The following is a 20,334-nucleotide window of genomic DNA, read 5'->3' on the forward strand; positions in this document are numbered from 1 at the left end:
AGGAGGCTCAAGGTGTAACTAACACCTCAGCAGGCATTCAGGAGCAGATAATGAACTTACTCATAACCATGATATTAGCATTGGCCAGGAGGGTCCCGTGCCTGTTGGACACCTCACACTGATAGACCGCACTGTTGTCAGGTTGAGCGTTGCGCAGAACAATGGTGCCGCCAAGCACGTTTCTGTTGGCCACCGTGGTGTCTGCAGAAATACAAAAAACAAATGAGGGAATGAAATCCGCTCTCGCCGTGACTCATAAAACGGACGGAAGATTCAGGAAGTTCAGCGGTTGACCGGCGTCCTTTACACACCCTCGAGGAGCTGTCCGTTCATCCGCCATGTTATTGCGGGCGGAGGAGAACCTGAGGCTGAGCAGTTGATCTGCACTTCTGAGCCGATGGTCGCCAGCTGGCTGCGTGGCTCCACCAGCCACCGGGGAGGCTCTGCCGGAGAACAGCCAGTGAAAGTGTTACAGCACTGTAATGTCATCTGGTGAATAGCCAATACATCAATAAAGGGTTTCTTTCTAACAATTGTGCAGTCTTAACATTCTGTATACTCCCCATGACTCGCCTTCACAAGCAGTTTCTTTTTTAAACCCCAAATCTATTTTGCATGAAGAAACAACCTGTCACTCATGACAAACTTTGTCATCAAATTTAAAGTTGAAAAAATATTAATTAGACTAATTAGTTAAACATATTGGTGGGTCATTTTTGACCCTTAAGACAACACAAGGGTAAAATCAGGCAAACAAATAAAGGCCCCACTGATTGAGGACTTCAGTGTTTTCAGGTTTTCAGTGCCATTGGACAAAAGCGTGACCCCTGACTTTGAATTATTACTTTTTGATTTGTAATAAAACTCACAATCAATGGTTCCATTTAGCCCCTGTAGCATTGCAGTTATCAATTACTTAATATCATGTTTTAATGTATTTTTTTAAGGCAGGCTTGTGCTCACTGGCAATAAGTAAACACTAGGTGGTGCTTTTTCCATAAACAAAAATGAGAGAAAACCATTGCTTTAACCATGTTTTTCCAAGTGCATTAAATACATTGTGCCCGTATCATACTGAATCATAACATCATAATGTCAGCCTGTGAACTGTGACCTGTAAAACATTCAAAATCAATGAAGCGGAATTGCGAAATTGCACTCGTTAATTCACCTTCGACTTTCACGTCAAATTTGTAGACGTCGTGTCCGTGGGAGTTCTCCGCCCTGCACGTGTACATGCCCTCGTCGTCAGCGTCCACCTTCAATATGGTCAGGAGTTTCCCGTGGTTCTCGATGGTTGCTTTCTCAGGCTTTTCGTGGCCTACTTTACCTTCCTTAGTCCACTCTATCGTCGGAGTTGGACTAAGGAAATATGGAGAGGGCTTAATGTGGGTCAAGGCAATTGCACATTATAAGGAAATAGCTCACAATGGTCTGTAAGGATAGGTGTCAGTCTAGTCTACTCACAATCCCTCAGCGATGCATTCCAGCTCCAGTTTGTCACCTTTCACCAGTCCTTTCTCCAGTTGTTTAACATGTCCTTCCTCTGTCTTGCCACCAGGGGGCACCAGAAGCCTGGGTTTTCTTTCCAGAATGGCGTTGGCTGCATAATTGATGTGATAGAGATGTTTAGCACTTAAAGCTCACAGCCTTGTTATGTTTTTAGAATGTCAGAGAAAGACTAGACTAGCGGGATGACATGACAGATGATTATGTTTGCATTTACATCCTTAGATTATCGATGTATTACACATATTTACATCAAGAAAATGTATCATATGTTGCGTATGCACAAAACACACATATTCAACGATATGTGAGCTGAGAATTAGATGGTTCTGTCTGCGTTCTGAGAGTATTGAGCTTTAAAGATACCAAAGTGAATGGGCTCCAAGCAGATACGAGTTTGTAAATGTTGCATTTTTTCATATTTCTAAACAGTATTTTTGTATAATACTTGTATAATATCATACACATGTATTTAGTGCCATATAAGCAACATATTTATTTATATTCATTTTTTTATCATTCTCAGCTGAATATTATATGAATATTACATTCAATTTCAATTTGAAATAATTTAATTGTAGTAATGCTGTTAATTTACTTGCACTGTAGGAACCAATGACATGGGCAACTCACGGGTAGCATGGGTACGATGTTAGTGTATTTTCATACATTGCATGTGAAGGTTGCATCTCGCATGTCCTTCAGTTGAGTTAAAGTTAGAAGAGAGGTTCTTTCACTAGCTACGCGGAGCAGCGCGGTGTTACAGGAGCCACAGTGGTATGAAATGACACTCACCACTTGCCTCGCTATCGGAGTCATTGGCAGACTTGACTGAAATGCAAAGATGGAGAGCAAATGATGTCACGGTACCAGGAGATCACACGATGTACAGCCCAACACACAGGTGCTGGTTCACGATGAACACAAAATAAACACACGACATGTGTATACACTCAGTGAGCACTTTATTGGGTATTTATTATACTTGTTTTTTTTACTTCTGCTGTAGCCTATCCACTTGGAGTTCTGATGCCTTGTGTGTTCACAGATGCTCTTCTGCATACCACTGTTGTAATGTGTGGTTATTTGCGTTACTGTCACCTTCCTGTCAGCTTTAACCAGTCTGGCCATTCTCCTCTGACGTCTCTCATTAACAAGGCGATTCTGTCTGCAGAACTGCTGCTCACTGGATTTTCTTTGTTTTTTGTACCATTCTTTGCAAACTCTAGAGACTAGTGTGTGTGAAAATCCCAGGAGAACAGCAGTTTCTGAGATACTCAAACCATCTGCCACCAATATTCATTTCACTTAGATCAATTTTTTTTCCCATTGGGAATGTGATTGGTTGATGTGAACATTAACTGAAGACCGGTATCTACAGAACTGTATGCATTGCACTGCTGCCACACAATTGGCTGATTAGATAATCGCCAGATGTTCCTAATAAAGTGTGCACTGAGTGTATATTTGAGGACGGTGAGCAATGATATGTATTCCAGAGTACTTGGATTAGGTATGATCACGTTGACCTCTAGCACTGCAGAGGAGAGGGTGGTGTGGCAGCACTTACTCCTGCTGACGATCACGGACATGGCGGTTTTCTGGACGATGGTCCGTATCCGCGGGAAGGCGGCGTAGCAGCAGTAGTCTCTGCGGCTGTCCTTAACCAAGGCGTTGGCGAAGTAGAGATTGCCATCGAGGCCCATGGACACTCTATCGTCCTGCTCGATGTGCTGTAGACCTGAGGAGAACGCATGAGACGGCTGACACATCACATTGGCTAAAGGAGTTCTTTTTTCTATAATTTGTATGCAATGGTTTCTGACCATTGTGTCTCTTGGGTGAGGCTCCCATATAAGCCCAGTAGGGTTTCATGTCTCACCTTGCACATTTTAAACTGTGATAATCTCTTTTTTTGTTGTCTGTCTTTGCTATTGTGCAAAAATAAATAAATAAATAAATAAATAAACCTGGACTCAAAATGTGAGCATTATTAAAAACGCTCACATCAAGTTTTATTTCATTTTTTAATTCATTTAACAAGGTTGGTGTACATTTATAGCATGTCTATAAATGTGTCAGAGTTAGCCACGGAAGCTCATTTTCACTTGTTGACTTAGTTGGGCTACATGTCACTGGATATTGCATTACTAATACAACATCAGATACTTGAATGCTTCTATATCCTTTCATTCACATTTCTATGCTGTAGAGCAGTGCTACTCAACTCCGCGTCCTGCGGGCCGCAGTGTCTGCAAACATTAGCTTATTATCCGAACCGAGCAGGTAAAATAATTAGTGAAGTCAGGTGGTGTAGCGCACGGTAGGAGCAGATACCTGCAGACCGTATTCATTGACTGTCCTTCAGTTCGGTTTCATTATTTATGTCTCAATAGGACTTTCCTACTTCCATTCCTATTCATCTATTTCCCAGTTTCTGTATGCAGCATGCTGTAGCACAAAAGCCCCCTATTCCTCTGCCAATTGTCTGTCTTTACATCTTCAAAGGTGCTTGAAACGAATCCAAAAGATGTCTGCACATTGAATGCATTAACAAATGTCTGTCGTACAGTTGAACGGCACAGAAATTACAGCACTTTTTATACACAGTCTCCCCCCATTTCAGGCCATCATAATGTTTGGGGCAAATGTCTGTGCTGAACTGCTTCCTTAGTGCAGGTGCTCCATGCCTTTTTTGCCCTGAACAGCACCCTGGGGGCAGATGGCTGTTTGCTTGATTTTACTACCTAAGTGAACTCGGTAGAGTTTGGTAAACAGAGAGTTGCTCCAATGGACCTATTTCAGTTAAGATTGCCTCTCCCCAAACCCCCTGGACTAAGTTGAAAAATATAATATAAATATAATTTTTGTGAGTGAGTGAGTGAAAGAAAGGGCCAGGTGAGCCTGGAACCCTGGTCTCTCGCATGAAAGACAATCACACTAACCACAACACCAAATTTCCAGAGAGGAAGCATAACTTTTCAGTGAGCTAGTCTGCTCTCTTTCCATTTTCTTTTTCCTTGATTGATTAGCAAACACGCAGGCGTGAGATTGCAATGTGAGATTGATTGCCCTTTTGACATGACCACCTGACCCCAGGGTGCTGTTGAAGGCAAACATATTGCTAACCTGTGCAGCTCTAGAGATTTCAGTATTTAGTGTTGATTTTAAGCTTTTTCCTTTGGAGTGTGTTATTGCTGTTGCTCAATATAAGGAACACTGTTGTGCCAGTGAAAGCCAGGAAAGCCATTATGAGAGATTTAGGCCAAACCATACACACATCAACTGTTTGGAACATCAATGAGGATACAGTGGTAGCTGTAGCATTGTTATGGCTAGTGAACCCATGATACAGTAAATCCTGAGAATTCGGTGTTACTTGACCCTTAAAGATGAACTCACCTAAGGTCATCCAGTAGATCTGCAGAGGGGGGATACCTTTGGGAGGCTTACATTCTAAAATGAAGGATTCCCCTTCCTCCACTTTGAGGGGCTCAATCTTCTCTTTTGGGAACTTTGGGACATCTAACCAAACAAGAGCAGAAGCAACAAATGGTGTGTTATATCTGAGAGCACTGTTCAACAAGCATGCAGTTCCATCTATTCCCTGTGGGTGGCAGTCACCCAACATCTATTCACAACATTTATTCGACCATATTACAGCCAGAGGTTGGATAGAGCAAAGAGCTTCCATTATGGAGTGGAGCCTCACATTGAATGTGCAGGAACGCAAAATTGTCATTGCTGAGATCGTTTTTTCCTTCTTTAATCTCCACAAAAAGTTCTGCACATCTGTTAGAAAACTCATTTAGCACATTTGTACGGGTACATGGGGTAAATCTAACAAACAACAGGTTAGCCTTGGCCTACATTTTCAGCTGAAAAACTCAACTTTGCACAGCAATGCTTTCTGCCAAAACAAATATGTTTCTTACATCAGTTGTTTTAATTTTCTATACTTGAAAGAAAAATGGCACGAGCAAAATATGATCTTTTTGTAACCTGTAACCCAGTAAACATCGCAGAAGCAAACTAAACACAATTGCTCCAACACTGGTCACCCAAAATGGCCAAACAAGGTCATTCAAGCTGGCCCTTACAAATTACATGACTGATGCAGTGTTCAAAGTCGGAGGCCAGAATTTCCCAGCATTCCAGCATTCCAGGTGAATGATCCCAAACTTAACAAAGAACATGCCTAACGGTCAAAACCTGCTGGTGTTTATGTGGCCAAATTAACATTCTACTTTGACATCAATTTATGTCATGCAGGAAAAAAAGTTTTGCATTGCCTTTTAGTTGATGGCTTACTATTTATGAAGTGCACCTCCATGTTGTATAATGTCAGATAACTGCTTCTTGTGAAGTTAGGACTGATGGATTTGCCCCATGTTAAGAAGTAGAAAATCATGACTTCCGAGTTGTCTAGAAAGCAGCTTAAGCACTGGGCTTTTCTAATACAACAATATATGGAGATGTAGGTTACTGCAACTTTCAATGGTTATCCTCCAGGGGTCCCCATAAGCACTCTAACGACACGATCAAGTGACTAATTGTACAATTGAATTTCTAATTGCGACACTTATAAAAAAGCAATTAGTAGATCTAATAAGGAACGTGAATACGGACGGAAGTTTAAATGCTACACGTCTTTGGTCCTCACTCCTGGTCGGCTCATGGTCTGTCGACTTTCGTTGCTACTCAGAACTCAGGACTCCTCGGGCTGGATCTGAATCCGAATGTTCCCTGTTCCCTTCCCCTGCTTCAAGAGGGGAATCCCCCAAATGCCTGTATGAAACACGGCAGCCACCCCGCATGGGGTTTGCTTCTGAATCATGAAAGGGAGGGAGCAATTATGTCCCCATGCTCCCTTGTTTTTCCTCTCTCCCGCCAAGGGTATACAATGCAAGCTTCCAGCAAGAAGGGAAATCCCACAATGCAAAGCTCCACATGTGAAGAAGAGAGGAGAATATCAGTGCACTGTCAAAACAGAGGCGGGCTTTTTTTTCCTGTGGCATGAATTTGGGAGGTTTGTGAATAATTCATGAGAGCTTCTCGAGGGATGGGGGATTTAGAACAGAGAACTGAACTTTTTCAGATGCTTTGGCCTACGTTTTTGTGTTTGTGTTTTTGAGTGAGGTTTAAGAGATCCTCATTAATGTAGCCTCAAAAGCCAGTGATGGTGTTTTATAAGACCAGAAAAGAATACGTGCATACGTAACTGAGGTTACTATGGGGTAGCACTTTCTATATAGGTTGCAGTTCGGTTTTGTTTTTATTTGTTCCTTGTCTCTCCTCGCTTGCAGATTTGCTTGTTGCACTTTACACATTTTGTAATGATTAAAATTACTAATTTAACTCCCTTGAGGGAAAAGGAAAATGGAATTGATATTGGATAAAGCAGGGGAGTCTTATCCCATAAGGGCCAGTGTGGGTGCAGGTTTTTAAGATATATTTTTTTTAGGCCTTTTTCAGCTTTATTGGACAGTATATAGTATAGAGAGACAGGAAGAATGGGAGCGAGAGAGGGGAAGACATGCGACAAATGTCGGACGGTGGGATTCGAACGGCCGACATCGCGGCTCGCAGTGAGCATGCGGTCAGTGCTCTACAGGCTGCGCCACCAAGACACCCCCTGGGTGCAGGTTTTTGTTTCAGACCAGCACTAACACACCTGATTCTACTTGAGGTCTTGATTGAAGACCATAGCATACAATTATTCAACTAAGTAACTTACTTAGTTGAATCATGAATTAAATGTTATATAACTTTAATTTGGGCATTTTCTAGTGCTTCTAACAAAACCAATCAAGGTACAATTGGTAAGATTTTTGTGTTCAAATATTGTTACAGGACCATTGTAAATCCCTTTCTATCATTGAAAAAGGCTCACTGACATGCTGGCTTACCCTCTGCCTGTGTTTATAGTCCTTAAATTCGGGTAACAAAATATACAGTTGACGGCCCGACACACTGTACCAAAACATTGTATAACTGTACCATAATTCAAGCTCATTGGTTGAAAATTGGTTCTAATTGCCACAGCCAATGGCGTTTCAACATCAGCGCATTTACAGAGAAGGGGGAGGGATAAACAGTGTCGTGGTTTGAAGGTGTTTGTTGCTGCTATTCCTCTCTTGAACGTTAGAAGTCCAAAATTACCTATTGAACCTTTAACACGTTTCGCTTGTAATCATCATTGACAATCATCATCTGTGCTTAATTAGAAGCAATTTATCAACTTATATTATTGTGCAAATGGGATAATTGTTTGAGAAAGGACTTGGAGGAAGCTATGGTGACCACTTGCTGGTGGAGCACTACAATGCGGGAAAACAAGGAGAGACAAACTGGCAGCCCTAGTTATCAGGTACTGTATAAGCCCAGAGGAGATCTTGGGTTAATTTGCTAATTTCCATGTATTACAGTATTCTATCAACATGGGGTTGATAGACACTCTATTTCAAGCCTCCTGTCAAACAGTCAGTCAATTAATTGTCGCTGTCATCTCAGTTATTCATTCAATTAGCACTTGGCAGAGCAATGTTTATGTTGACACATCACATATTGGACCCGGTTGATACAGAGTGCTATTAGAATCTAATTAAAACATTGATTCAAAATGAGAAACCCACTACGGTGTTAAAAGTATTGAAAAAAGATAAATAATAAATAAAAACAAAACAAGCTGTTTGCAGGGGCATGTGAATACAACCACGGGTAGCTGTGAAAGTCACACTTTAAAGTAAAGGAAACTATCCATATTTTGCAGCTAAATCTAATTATTGTTGTTGTTTTACTATTTTGCCCTGCCATGGATTGACACTGATGTGTGAAAACCCTTCCATAAAAGGAAGCTCTTTCTGTGGCTCTTCAGAATTCATAGCAACTGACAAGTAACATTTGGCCTTCCGTGTTAAACCATGGAAATGCATGATCTGTATCCGAAAATTGACAACGGGCATTTTCCCTTAACAAGCTGTTTACATTTTTTTGTTATGTTCAGAGACAGTTCTACTCAAGCCTAAAACAGAATCAAGTGGGAGGTTTTTTACATAAAGACTCAAACTCCTTTTGGTCAACAATCTGACAGCCTCCAGAATTTTGCAGCTCGAGTTCATTCTAGTTTTGAGATTACTTCCTCCCTGCCTCACACACTACTGCATGAGGTCAATCAGACTCATTCCATGTTGTGAAACGAGAGGGAGAGACATTTCTCTGAATGTCCTAAGCTACTTTAATGTGCCAGTGCTATATCCATCCCCATCTCCAGTACAGTATACATGGAAGTTTATACATGAATAAAACCCAGTGCATTCTGAACTGAACTCTGCAGCAGAATACCAAGTCAGTACAGAACAGCCTTCCCAATGTCTCTCAAGTGTCCTGTGCACTTTATTGTCCTGCTTGGATAATATTCTACCACATTTACCAATTAAATTACCTAACACTCCTTAAAAAAATCAGACCAAATGAAAATGATGCCACCCCTCACTATACCATAATGATGTTTAGCCATCAGCTGAGTTCATCTAATTTATTATCACTCCTTTTTTCTGTATTTCTGTAATAAGTACTGCTATATTGTACTGTGATCTAAAGATATTGCAAAAATGTAATTCCTCAGTAAATAATGTAGCAGTAAGATGTTGTTTATGGTTTATGGCTCATATACTCGGTGTATACTTTGCCATCTCACTTGTCTCTGTGTATCCGTGTTTCATTTCTTCCACACTCCACAGCAGCATCTTTAATGGTTTGTGCTGATGGACACCTAACAATTGGACCCTAATTGTATAATTAGTCATGTCTGTGCTTATTTCCAAACGATTTCAGAGTGCTGACAGGGGCACCTGAAGGATAACTGCTGAAATGCAGGCTGACAGCCCCCCAAGTCAAATAAAATCTTTTCCAGTGATAGTAGCTGAAGTAAGTCCAGTTAAGTCCACCATAAATAAAGTGAAGCCAATACTTCACGTAACAGGAAATTCCATAGCACTGATCTCCGGACACATGGCAAACTGACATTCATAAGTCACGGACACAATCATTCACACCACTTCAGCCGCAACGCATATGAACATATGGCATGCATGATCCTTGCAGTACTACTTTACACATGTGCGAGAGGGGTGCACTGTACTGGCCATAAAGGCAAAACAGAGTGTTTGTTCACACCAGACAAAGCTTCTGGGGTTTGCATATAGGCAATAATGACAGTCAAATATGTTGGCCATCCAGTAACTCTTCGGATACTTCCGAATTTGTCGTGACCCCTTAACTAAAATACTGTAATAAGCAAAATCCATTACTGTGTAACTGGGATGTGCTTCTAGAAATTGCGCTTTAGAATTTTTTTGGAAGGTAGGAAATGACTTTACAAGCATGAATCTGCTCGATTTCCAATATGGTATAATGCCATTAAATACATAATATATCCTATAATTCCTAACATACAGCACATATTGTATATCCAGATATGTCGATGGTCTGAATTTCTGCCCTCTTATATATATATATATAATATATATATATTTTTTAAATGGTATGTTTAATACTGTTATTGGGGTTTCACAGCACACACAGTGCTGAGTGAGTGGATCCCAGCCAGGTCCTGTCACACGTGTGCTAGTCCCCACTGGCCGGGGGTTTCTTTGATGATTTATGTACCTGCTCTGGGATGAAATGAAAAATATATCGAGGGGGTGATGGAACGGCAGCATCACTCTATTTCTGTTCCACGGTCTCCAGGTGAAACCGTGATGGAACTGAAGGGTAAGAGTACTCTGGGATTTCAAAACCGCTCTGCTCAGCTAGTACTGTATGTTCACTATCCAGCAAGAAACAACTGTGGATTTCTGTTTCTGAATCAATTTTAAAAACTCTTAACCTTGGAGCGACATGTTACTCACGGGGCACGATGAACTCAATCTCCTCGGATATGGCCGTTCCCAGCTTATTGGACGCGTGGCAGCGATACTTTCCCTGATACTGTGTCAGGTTTCCTTTATTCGGGATCGCGAATGCCCCGTTTCCCACATTTATGAGCTTGGAGTCTTTGTGCGGGTCAAACTCCCGGCCATTTTTCGTCCACCGGTATCTAGCAGGCGAAAAGAGAACTATGTCAAACACACGCAATCTCTGGTATTACGAACAAGTCATGGCAGTTTGTAGTTACGGTAAGTGCTTTGAAACCGCAGTGCACTAGCCAAGCATTGGTAGTGTGACGCAATGGTTGAGAAACCCCATTCATAACCCAAAAGGCTACAGGTTACAATTCTGTGTGCCGCATTATGGTTATAACATAGATACGCTTGTAGACTGTACCACAGCACACTTAACCTGAATCGCTCTGTAATTACATACAGCTATACAAATATGCAGTATTTCAAACAAAAGTCGTTCTGCGCAGGGGAATGCGCTATGCAAACAAACAATGTTACAATGTAAAGTCAAGCACAGCACTCAGGACTGAAAACCTGAAAGGCAGGCTGTGGAGCATGTTACAGCCTGAGTGCTGAACAACAAGCTCTGTTGAGTGGAGCCTCTCCTGTGTGTGTGACTCACGTGGGCTCCGGGTTGCCTCTGGCCTCGCACATTATGAAGAAGCTCTCGTCGAAGGGGAAGGCGATCAGAGAGCTGGGGGACTGAGCGGTGATGGTGGGCGGCTGCTCGACTGGACAGGGACAGCAAAGACAATATTGGGAGGTTAGCCCGAAACGCGTGTGGTGTGAGGAGTGGTTGTGGGTGTGTGGTGGTGTATACGTGGATACGAACACACCACATACACACACACACACACCACACACAAACATGCATACGCAAACACACACACACACGCAAACATACACACACACACCGCACACGCAAACACACACACATAAAAACGCACATACATATACACACACACAAAAAGGATACAAATAAATGCTTAGATAAATGAAGTAGCACGATACACTTACTGTTCATTTGATCTAAAACTATATAATCCATGGCAGCAGGAAAAAAGAACAGAAACACATTCAGTGGTTTTATGCATATCAATTTAGTAAGTTCAGCACGACTTTGGGCACATTTTATTCGTTTGAATGATTTGCACATGCACTCCATATTGATAAAATGTCTTTTACAAATCAATAGACATGATGAAGTATTGTATTTTTCAAAGATTTCCTAATATTTCATTAAAATGATCCCTCAAAGTCAGGGATCTAAATAATTTATGCATGAAGAATCCTTGAGTCAGGTTTCCAAGGTAACCATAATATATGCATCGTAACTCCGGCATCAATGATTACAGAATACCTGCATGCCATATCAGCAAACCTGCAAGAGCTTTTCATTAAACATTTCGGATTAATTTGGACAAAGATGATAATGTTGACACATATGCAGCTTTCCAATTACCTACAACTGCTCTGTGACAGAAAATAATAATCTCGTAAATATTAAAATCAGAACCATAAACCAGGAGTGCTCCCCCTCACTGAACCTTGTCTGGGCTTGAAGGACCAAAGGCTGTATGGTCAAGGTCAGGTGGCCAGGTCAGAGCCAATATAATGTTCCTTCTGGCCTTACAATGGCCTTGTTTAGTCCATGAGAGGAGCAAGTAATTAAATCAAAATGGCAGACATTTACTAACATAGACAAACGATAAAATCAATATGGGGCAACAAAAGAACGCGTGGTAAAGCGAATTGAACAGGGGACCTCAGGTGCGGCCGGGAAGGGCGCTTACCCTCCAGCGGGATGTCGAGGGCGGGGGCGAGGGAGAAGAGGCTGAAGCTGCAGATCACGCCCAGGAGGAGGGCCACGCCCGGGGCCCGGGGCGAAGTCATTGCTCTGCGGCTGAGAGAAACCTGGAGAAACCACGCTGCTGCTCCCTCCCGCTCAGTTCATCTCAGTCAGCGGCACGTCAGCTGGCGAAACCTGCGAGGGTGGGGAGAGTCCCGTTACTCCTCCCGCACTCAGCCGTAACCCCCCCCGGCAGCGCAACAGGCCTGGCTTCCCGCCGTAACAGGCGTACACTTCAGAAGCCCCGCCGCCCCCCGAAACCGTCTCCATACATTTCACTCAAAACCAGCCCGGCTCGCCACGCTAATCTATACGGCACACCATCGCCCCGAGAGAGCCCCACCGCTTTCCGTATGTTTGTGAGCCTATGTGACAGAAAAACATATTAATATGCACAACAGTGTGAGGTTTTTTTGTTTCTTTTCTTTTTTTTCGAGGCAGAGCTGTCTGCAGTTTTATTAATGCGCGGGATCTGTTGCAGCAAACAGCGCTGATATGCATAAATTCCACATTAGAGGAACAGATGAGAATGCCAAGGAAAATAAGCTGATGTTTAGCTCGAGAGCGTCTTTTTTTTTTTCGGAATCTGCCAGAAGCCATAATACGCAGCCTCCTATCTAATGAGACGTGGCTGGGCTTGTTGAGAACTTCCTAGGGAAACAGTGGAACAGTGGTACTGATGCGTGGGTAGCTGGTGGGCCAGTAGGGCACAGCAGTCCCTGCCAATAATGGTCAAATTTCCCAGGGTAGTGGTGGAGGATGAGATGGGGAATGAGATGGGGATTATACTTTAACCAATGTCCTGACTCTGTGTTCTTTAAAAATCCCACAGCACTTCCTGTAAGGGGAGAGTTAACCCCAGTGTCCTGGTCACATTCCTAAATTGGCTCATTCAATCTAACCACCTGATTGTTTTCTTTGCAGTTCATTGGATAAACAGGTCTTCACATCCCCTACTTGTTTTGCTCAAGGCATTTCGGTAAATGAGAAAGGAATCATTTGGGTCCTGGTTAAATGACGGTTAAAATACATTCTCAAATTATCTTGGATTAAATTCAGTCAAACCAGTGCAGCTATTTGCATACCCATTGTTGCACTGTTGTACTAGAAATGTATGCAGTGTTAATACATTGTAACTAGGTTTAGAGGTCATTAGTGACATGATTACACTAATGTCCCCAGGGTCTTACTGTATATCTGAAAGGAACGTTGACACTAAAAGTGCTCAATTAGTAGGCAACGTAGTTCCTACAACCTGGAGAAGCCACGTCAACAAGAAAAGAAAAAAGAACATAGGCCTATTTTGCACACAGAATATGAATAGGGCAGAACATAATAAGCTTCAGTTGAATGGGGAGGAGGCGATGGACTCTTCAGGAATGCACACATTGCTGGCAACATTACCCATAAGCCTTTGTGATGGAATCTCTTCTGTGGCTCGTTCATTAGCTTCTCCTATGCTGGCCGTGACCCAGCTCATTAGGTTTCTCTCCTTTTAGCTGTAATTTGTAAAATGCAGTGCAGTGTGGGATGACTTCAGAATTCAGTGACCTGCTTTGCTTTTTCCCTCAAAATATGTGACTCAAATCTACGTAGACTCCAATGTATCTTAAATCATACACGGCTCATGAATACTTCAAGATATTCACCCTCAAAAATACACACTGTACAAAATCTACCACCACGGTAAAATCAAGGAGACTGCTGAGTGTAAATAGAAATAAACACATGGTCACACTAACACATTTTGGTGTCCATGAGGTAATTTTTCTAAAACTGCTTCCTGTTCAAAGACAATACATACTGTACTCCATACAGTATATACTAATAAATATTTAAAATCAGGCCTGTACCAAAAGCCCAGAAGTGACTGTCTGTCTGAACAACCATCCACGTGCCGTGATGTCTGAACTTTTACTTAAAGCCACCGAAGGATTTTCATAGGGGAAGGAGAATCTCTTCTGACCGCTAAGCTCTTTATTTCAACAGGCAGGAGCTGCCTATAGAGATAGCCATGCGTGGATGAGCCCGCTGTTTCCAGGAACAGCTGGCTTTCTAGCTTTTTTGGCGTTTGCTTTTTAGTGTTTTCAACAAGGCAGTCTTATATTTGTGCCCTTAATCTCCTCCCTCAGCTCACAAATCCCACAGGAACATGGAGGTCAAACGGCAGCTCATGAAAAGTAATTGAATAATTGACAAGACACTGAAAGAGTCAATTTAATTTCTTTCTCTGTGGGCTTCTATTTTCAAAATGGGCCACTTCCTGTGTCTCAGGGTAATTGCATTAATTCTGGCAGGCCTTAGTGACTCAAGTGTTTGGCCATCTGACATCTTAGATGACCTCTACGATGTCTTTGGGGGAGCATGAAACAAAAGGGTTCAAAGGTCCATCCATTTTAATCACAGCACAAAATCAAAGGGTCTTGATCCAGCCCCTGAACGCCCTGAACGTATCATGATCCCTACAATCATAATGAGTACAGGAATAAGACAAACAACCAAAAAACGGCCCAGGCGCTACACTTGTTTGCGTTCATGCAGGGCTGCCACTGTGTATTTTCCCACAGATGGTGATTTGTCTAGCACTTACCCAGATTGAAATCAAAAGGTGGGATGGAGCACTAATTGGATTGCTCTTTGCAGGGATGTTTTAACATGTTTAAGAGGGGGTTTTACAGCCCTCGCAAGACAACGTGCTCCACTTCCCCAGCTGTTTTCGGCCTATTGCTTTATCAACCCAGAATCACTGAGATGGATGATGGCCAATCCACGTGGTGCTCACCATCTGATTGTGAGTGATGTGAGTGACTGATCAATGACATCACTCTAAAATGTGCCCACCAGAATTGAGGAGGTACAGAAATCACAGGTCTAAAATGGCAGGCACTGTAATGCTGGGTTCTATTTCCTCCACACATATATTATTTCTATAGAGCTCTGGTAGCACTGCTGGTATCAGTTAATCCCTCCCTTCAATACCAATAACCCTCAAGCCTGACGTTGATAAAGGCACCAGGAGGTCAAATACCACTATCCCTGGACAGAAAGATGGTCCTTCTGTGCTCCTGACCTCAGTAAGCTACAGCAGAGGATAAAAAAGCTAGGAGGTCAGCCGAGGACAGAGGTGCAACACCCAGTGAACCCAAAACCTGGGGCCACAATGTTCTACGCTACAGTGAGCCAGTCCACTCACCGATCGACCTCGTCTGGAAAAATCATTCAGGACTTTGAACAAAGGCAATTACAAATGCGCAAGTGCACCGTAAAAACCAAAGCACATCCATTCAGTCAGCCAAATGAGAGCAAAACTCTCAGTGCTGTGGGCGGCGTTGATTTAAATGAGCAATTTCACCTTTACAGGGCAGAATGGGAGTGACTGCCTGCTGTATCAAAGTCGCCCACTCCCAGCTCAGGGAAAATGGCTGCCGTCCCAACACTCCTTCAATTCATCATATCAGCCACCATTCCATAGTTTCATTTCTATCTCATACCAAACAATTAATGCCTGGGTTCAACAAACATTTCAGCTTAAATTTGAAATTAATGTTTGTTTTTATGATATGCAGGAACACAGTTTGGGAAAGTAAGAGATACCCATAATGTACAGAAAATTAAGATTGTTTGTGATAGTGAATGCCAAGTTTAGGTCACATGTTGAATCCAGACTGAAAGCTGTGACCGTGTTATAAACCAATATAAATCCTGGGTTAAGCAGTTTTTACACAGTCACCCTCAGATCCTTTTTCCTGCTCAACTCAGCAGGAAATAACATGTTTTTATTTTATTTTGCATTTCTTGCAACTTTACTGAACATCAGCCAAGAATGTCATAAGTGTTTTCAGTATGATTCCGGCATGTTCCGTTCATTCCTGTTTCGAGTGCTGCATGAAGCACAATCCCTGTAGCCACAAGGCAGGGTTCACATACAGTTTAATTTCCTATTTCACTGAAAGCTGGGAAGCCTTGCAGGCCGTATGGCGCACTGTATTCTATCTGCAATCCTGTAATAGGATTAGGTACATCCCACCTCGTCAGGCTGGGTTAGCATATTCTGCGTCCCAAAACCACCTACACTGGAACACAGGAACGCCACTCTCCACCGGCTCTCCAGATAATTACCACGATAGCATCCCAATTTCAGCCATATTACAGAGCATAATGGAGGAATGAATTAACATTAAAAAGTAATTAGTCCATCTGCACAGCGCTGCGCTCGATAATTTGTTGTGTTTTTCTCTTCCTTTTGGCTCTCCCGACAGGTCCCCATTTTGTTGTGATTCAGTGCTACCCAGCTGTTGTTCCCACATCGCCCGAGTTCTGCTACTCTTTCTACCATGGCTGAATATCCGCCTGTTGTAATTCTTAGTCTCTCGGCCGTGATGTAGGCCCCGATGTGACTTGTTGAATCGTGCCATGCCGTGCAGCTAATTGACTCTGCTAAAATATACCGTCGCATTGCTGCTTAATTTGTCATTTGTTCCAGTTTGACCCGTAGCTAACAGAGGTCCTCACAGCACAAACAAGATCTGAAAAATTCCCACAGATTCCGCTCATGAACGCGATTCATTTATTATTGAAACGTCCGCAGTCGCGGCAAAACAGAAGCACGCCTCCTTAATGAGATTAGGAAGTTAGAGCGATATTAAATAATAAGCTTGTCTAATTGAGATTTGGCTCAGTCTCGCTCCTTTTCGCATGCATGCCAGCAAGTGAACAGTTCAATTACAATAGCATTAATATTTCAGCAGTCTGTGTTGGCGGCAGGTGGATAAAGTGGGGGAGGGAGAGGAAGATGGAGGGAGAGAGCATTAGACGGAGTGCAGGACCGGTGGAGGATGAAGATGGATGGTGTAGAGTCGCACAAATGAACTGGGGACTCTCCCGACTCCCCTCCCCAGCGGATGCGTGAACTCTCTCGCCGACCTTGAGTGACCCCACGATGACCAACAACCGAATGTGACAAGTCTCCGGTGACAACTCAATGGATGGAGTCTTCTTGGTTAACCACAAGCAATGTGACCTCACGGGGCTGTTACTGTTCACTGGTCAACCAGCACTTTGCTCTGGGGACTTTCATGTTCCACAGCGTTCCACGGGATTCTGCATAAGCACTTTTTCAACATCACTGAGATCATCTTTTTGCACTGGGTAAATGTCTCACCATTGCATGTGTGAGATATTAAATATAAAATACATAGCACGACTCTCTGTCTTAAGTATAGTTATTTTCCATAAAGAGGTAATATAGTAATATAGTTTATTGACCTAATGAGGTGGTAAATGTTCTCATTTCCCCTGTTTCCTATCACAATTTCTTGTCCCTGGCACAAATATCTAGATCCTTTTAGATCTTATCAGTGAATAAACAGTGGCATTATTAATGTAAATTATAAAAAGCAAAAGCAAAGCATCTCACTGTTTACTGAAGATATTATTTCATCCATTCAAACATTGTTGCCTTTAAATAATTTACAAAAAACTGCCACAGATGATTCAATGATTCTGATTCAATGAATCTGAGAAATTGCATGATTTGGCAGTGAATCATATTACAATTCGCTATGCACTTAGCAGATGTTTATACAGCGTGTCCAACATTTGCACGTTAGAAGCATTTAACACATTTTCTATTTACAGGACAAGGCTGGGTATACAGTGAAACAATTGCCCTTTCTCAAGGGCACACAAAACTGTTCCACACTCATTTCAGAGCCTCTGGCCACATTCCACAAATGAAGAAGAATGCGGACACCTGCACACTGCCATTTCTATTCAGCTCCGGAACACAGGAAACACCCCATACTGTACAGATGCCTAGACAAACATTAAACTCAGATAAATGGACAAAACCTGCCCCCCAGAATGCTGCTCAGCAGCTGAAGAGCTCAGGGGTCACAGAAAACACAGTGAGCACTTTATTGGGTATTTATTAGACTTATTCTTTAGACTTATTGGTCTTCTTCTGTAGCCCATTCCCTTCAAGGTTCAAGGTGTTGCATGTTCAGAGATGCTCATACCACTGTTGTGTCACTGTTGAGTTACTCTCGCCTTCCAGTCAGCTTGAAGCAGTCTGGCCATTCTCCTCTGACCTCTCTCATTCCTGTGTATGTGAAAATCCCTGGAGATCAGCAGTTTCTGAGATACTCAAACCACCCCTTCTGGTACCAACGATCATTCTCTGGTCAAAGACACTTAGATCAGATTTTGTCCCCACTTTGATATTTGGTCTGAACAACAACTGAACCTGCTGACCAAGACTGTTTGCTTTTATCTAATCAGCCACATGATTGGCTGATTACATTACATTACATTATTGGCATTTGGCAGATGCTCTTATCCAGAGCGACATACAGTTGATTAGACTAAGCAGGAGACAATCCTCCCCTGGAGCAATGCAGGGTTAAGGGCCTTGCTCAAGGGCCCAACGGCTGTGTGGATCATATTGTGACACCGGGATTAGAACCACCGACCTTGCGTGTCATTTACCTTAACCACTACACTACAGGCCGCCCTACATTGGTTAGATATTTGGTGTACAGGTCTACCTAATAAAGTGATCAGTGAGGGCCAGTCGCTCCAGGGCCCTGAGTAGGTGCAAACAAAGTGCCCATTAAATCATTAACCGTGTCATGTTTAATACTCAAACTGCCCTAACTATCAATTGCACCATTTTGTTGAATCAGCAATGTTTCCTTTCTCAAGTCTCTTTGAAGTTGTGAGCCACAGGGGAGTGCAGCTCACCGTGGACCAAGATCATGTTATTCTCTGATACTAAACGAGTGGCCTGGGGCGTAATGGATGTGAAACAGGGACAGCCGAGACAAGGATATAATTTTGTGTGAGCGAAAGTGGCGAGGTCCGCGCTCTGCTCATTCTCGGGAGCTGACTGATGTTGGTAATTTCCCAGGATAAAGCCCTGCCAATGTAGGGCATGATGGATGGTACTTATATCCCAAATCCCTTCTTCCGTCAGAAGCCTGAAGCAATTTACTTTGTACTACAGAGGAAAATACTTACTTCTAAACACAGACAGAAATACATTGAATGAAGTAAGATTTAAAGGGCTATTTTGTTAGCATTCCCAATAGCCTATGTTGCAAACGTATTTATTAATTAAATAATTAATGAATTGATTAACTTGCTCATTTATTTATCAATTTGCTTATTTATATATATTTTTACATGAGACACATTTCCTACGTATGATTTATGCTTGACAAATTACGTGCATTTTGTACACTACTTCCTCCTCTCAACAGCAGCTGGGCATCTGCACAGTATCCCTCAAGCTCTCTGTTTGAAATACATGCCAGAAATGAGCAAAAATATAGTTCTTCCTTCACAGAATAACAAAGCAGTTAAGAGAATTAACCGCAGAGTGCTGCTCCCGTGATGAGACTTAAAACGTGTATTTCCATTAATTATTCAAAAGATTACTATAATAATGTAAAACCTAGTAATATATTTTACAAAATAGTACATTACAACACATCTCCACATAAAATTCAGACACTCTGTGGAATGAGACTAAAATGTTTTTTCATGACACAAGACATGCAGGACAGAATCCAACTGTGAAAAGGCTCTTTATCAGGACTTAGTTCAGCCCAGATGACCTCAAAGCATTACAGCATCTGAGCCAGAGGGGTATTATTCACCAATACATGGTTTTAAGTAATAAATGGTAAAAAATAAGTCATTTATAAATATACGATTACATGGATTTAAAATTCCCGGGGCATTCTAACACGTATAGTAGGCTACATTTAAAAAAAACTGATGGAGAGAGGAGAAGCAGCTGACTTTCGAGTGTTTAATTTCTTAGCCGTCTTTTTCGTTATTTTCTAACCAGCAACTTATTTGTAAAGGATTTACTCGTTAGTTTCGAAATTAATACCCAATCAGCGTGAACAAAATCTCCATTGGTATTGTCAACCAAGCAACCCGCTCTTTTCTTTCAATTTCAAAACAACGCAGCTCTGTGTATTCAGCGTGTGAATTCGGAGAAGCCTGAGGTTCGCTGCTGTCAGT

General features: G+C 42.2%; 1 protein-coding gene across 3 annotated transcripts in view; it reads right to left on the reverse strand.

The window, feature by feature from the left end:
• Window positions 1-20,334, reverse strand: part of chl1b (cell adhesion molecule L1-like b) — an 82,942-nt gene that overhangs the window by 25,471 nt on the left and 37,137 nt on the right. For all 3 annotated transcript variants that reach the window (XM_061219643.1, XM_061219644.1, XM_061219642.1), the window contains exons 2-11: window positions 12,248-12,438; window positions 11,077-11,185; window positions 10,422-10,609; window positions 4,912-5,034; window positions 3,080-3,250; window positions 2,305-2,340; window positions 1,468-1,603; window positions 1,172-1,362; window positions 312-443; window positions 61-201 (exon numbers count right to left, since the gene is read on the reverse strand). In XM_061219643.1, coding sequence (XP_061075627.1) covers window positions 61-201; window positions 312-443; window positions 1,172-1,362; window positions 1,468-1,603; window positions 2,305-2,340; window positions 3,080-3,250; window positions 4,912-5,034; window positions 10,422-10,609; window positions 11,077-11,185; window positions 12,248-12,347 — 1,327 coding nt within the window. In that variant the 5' untranslated portion in view covers window positions 12,348-12,438. The remainder of the gene's footprint in view (window positions 1-60; window positions 202-311; window positions 444-1,171; window positions 1,363-1,467; window positions 1,604-2,304; window positions 2,341-3,079; window positions 3,251-4,911; window positions 5,035-10,421; window positions 10,610-11,076; window positions 11,186-12,247; window positions 12,439-20,334) is intronic.

This window comes from Conger conger, chromosome 14, assembly GCF_963514075.1.
Source record: "Conger conger chromosome 14, fConCon1.1, whole genome shotgun sequence".
Taxonomy (NCBI): Eukaryota; Metazoa; Chordata; class Actinopteri; order Anguilliformes; family Congridae; genus Conger; species Conger conger.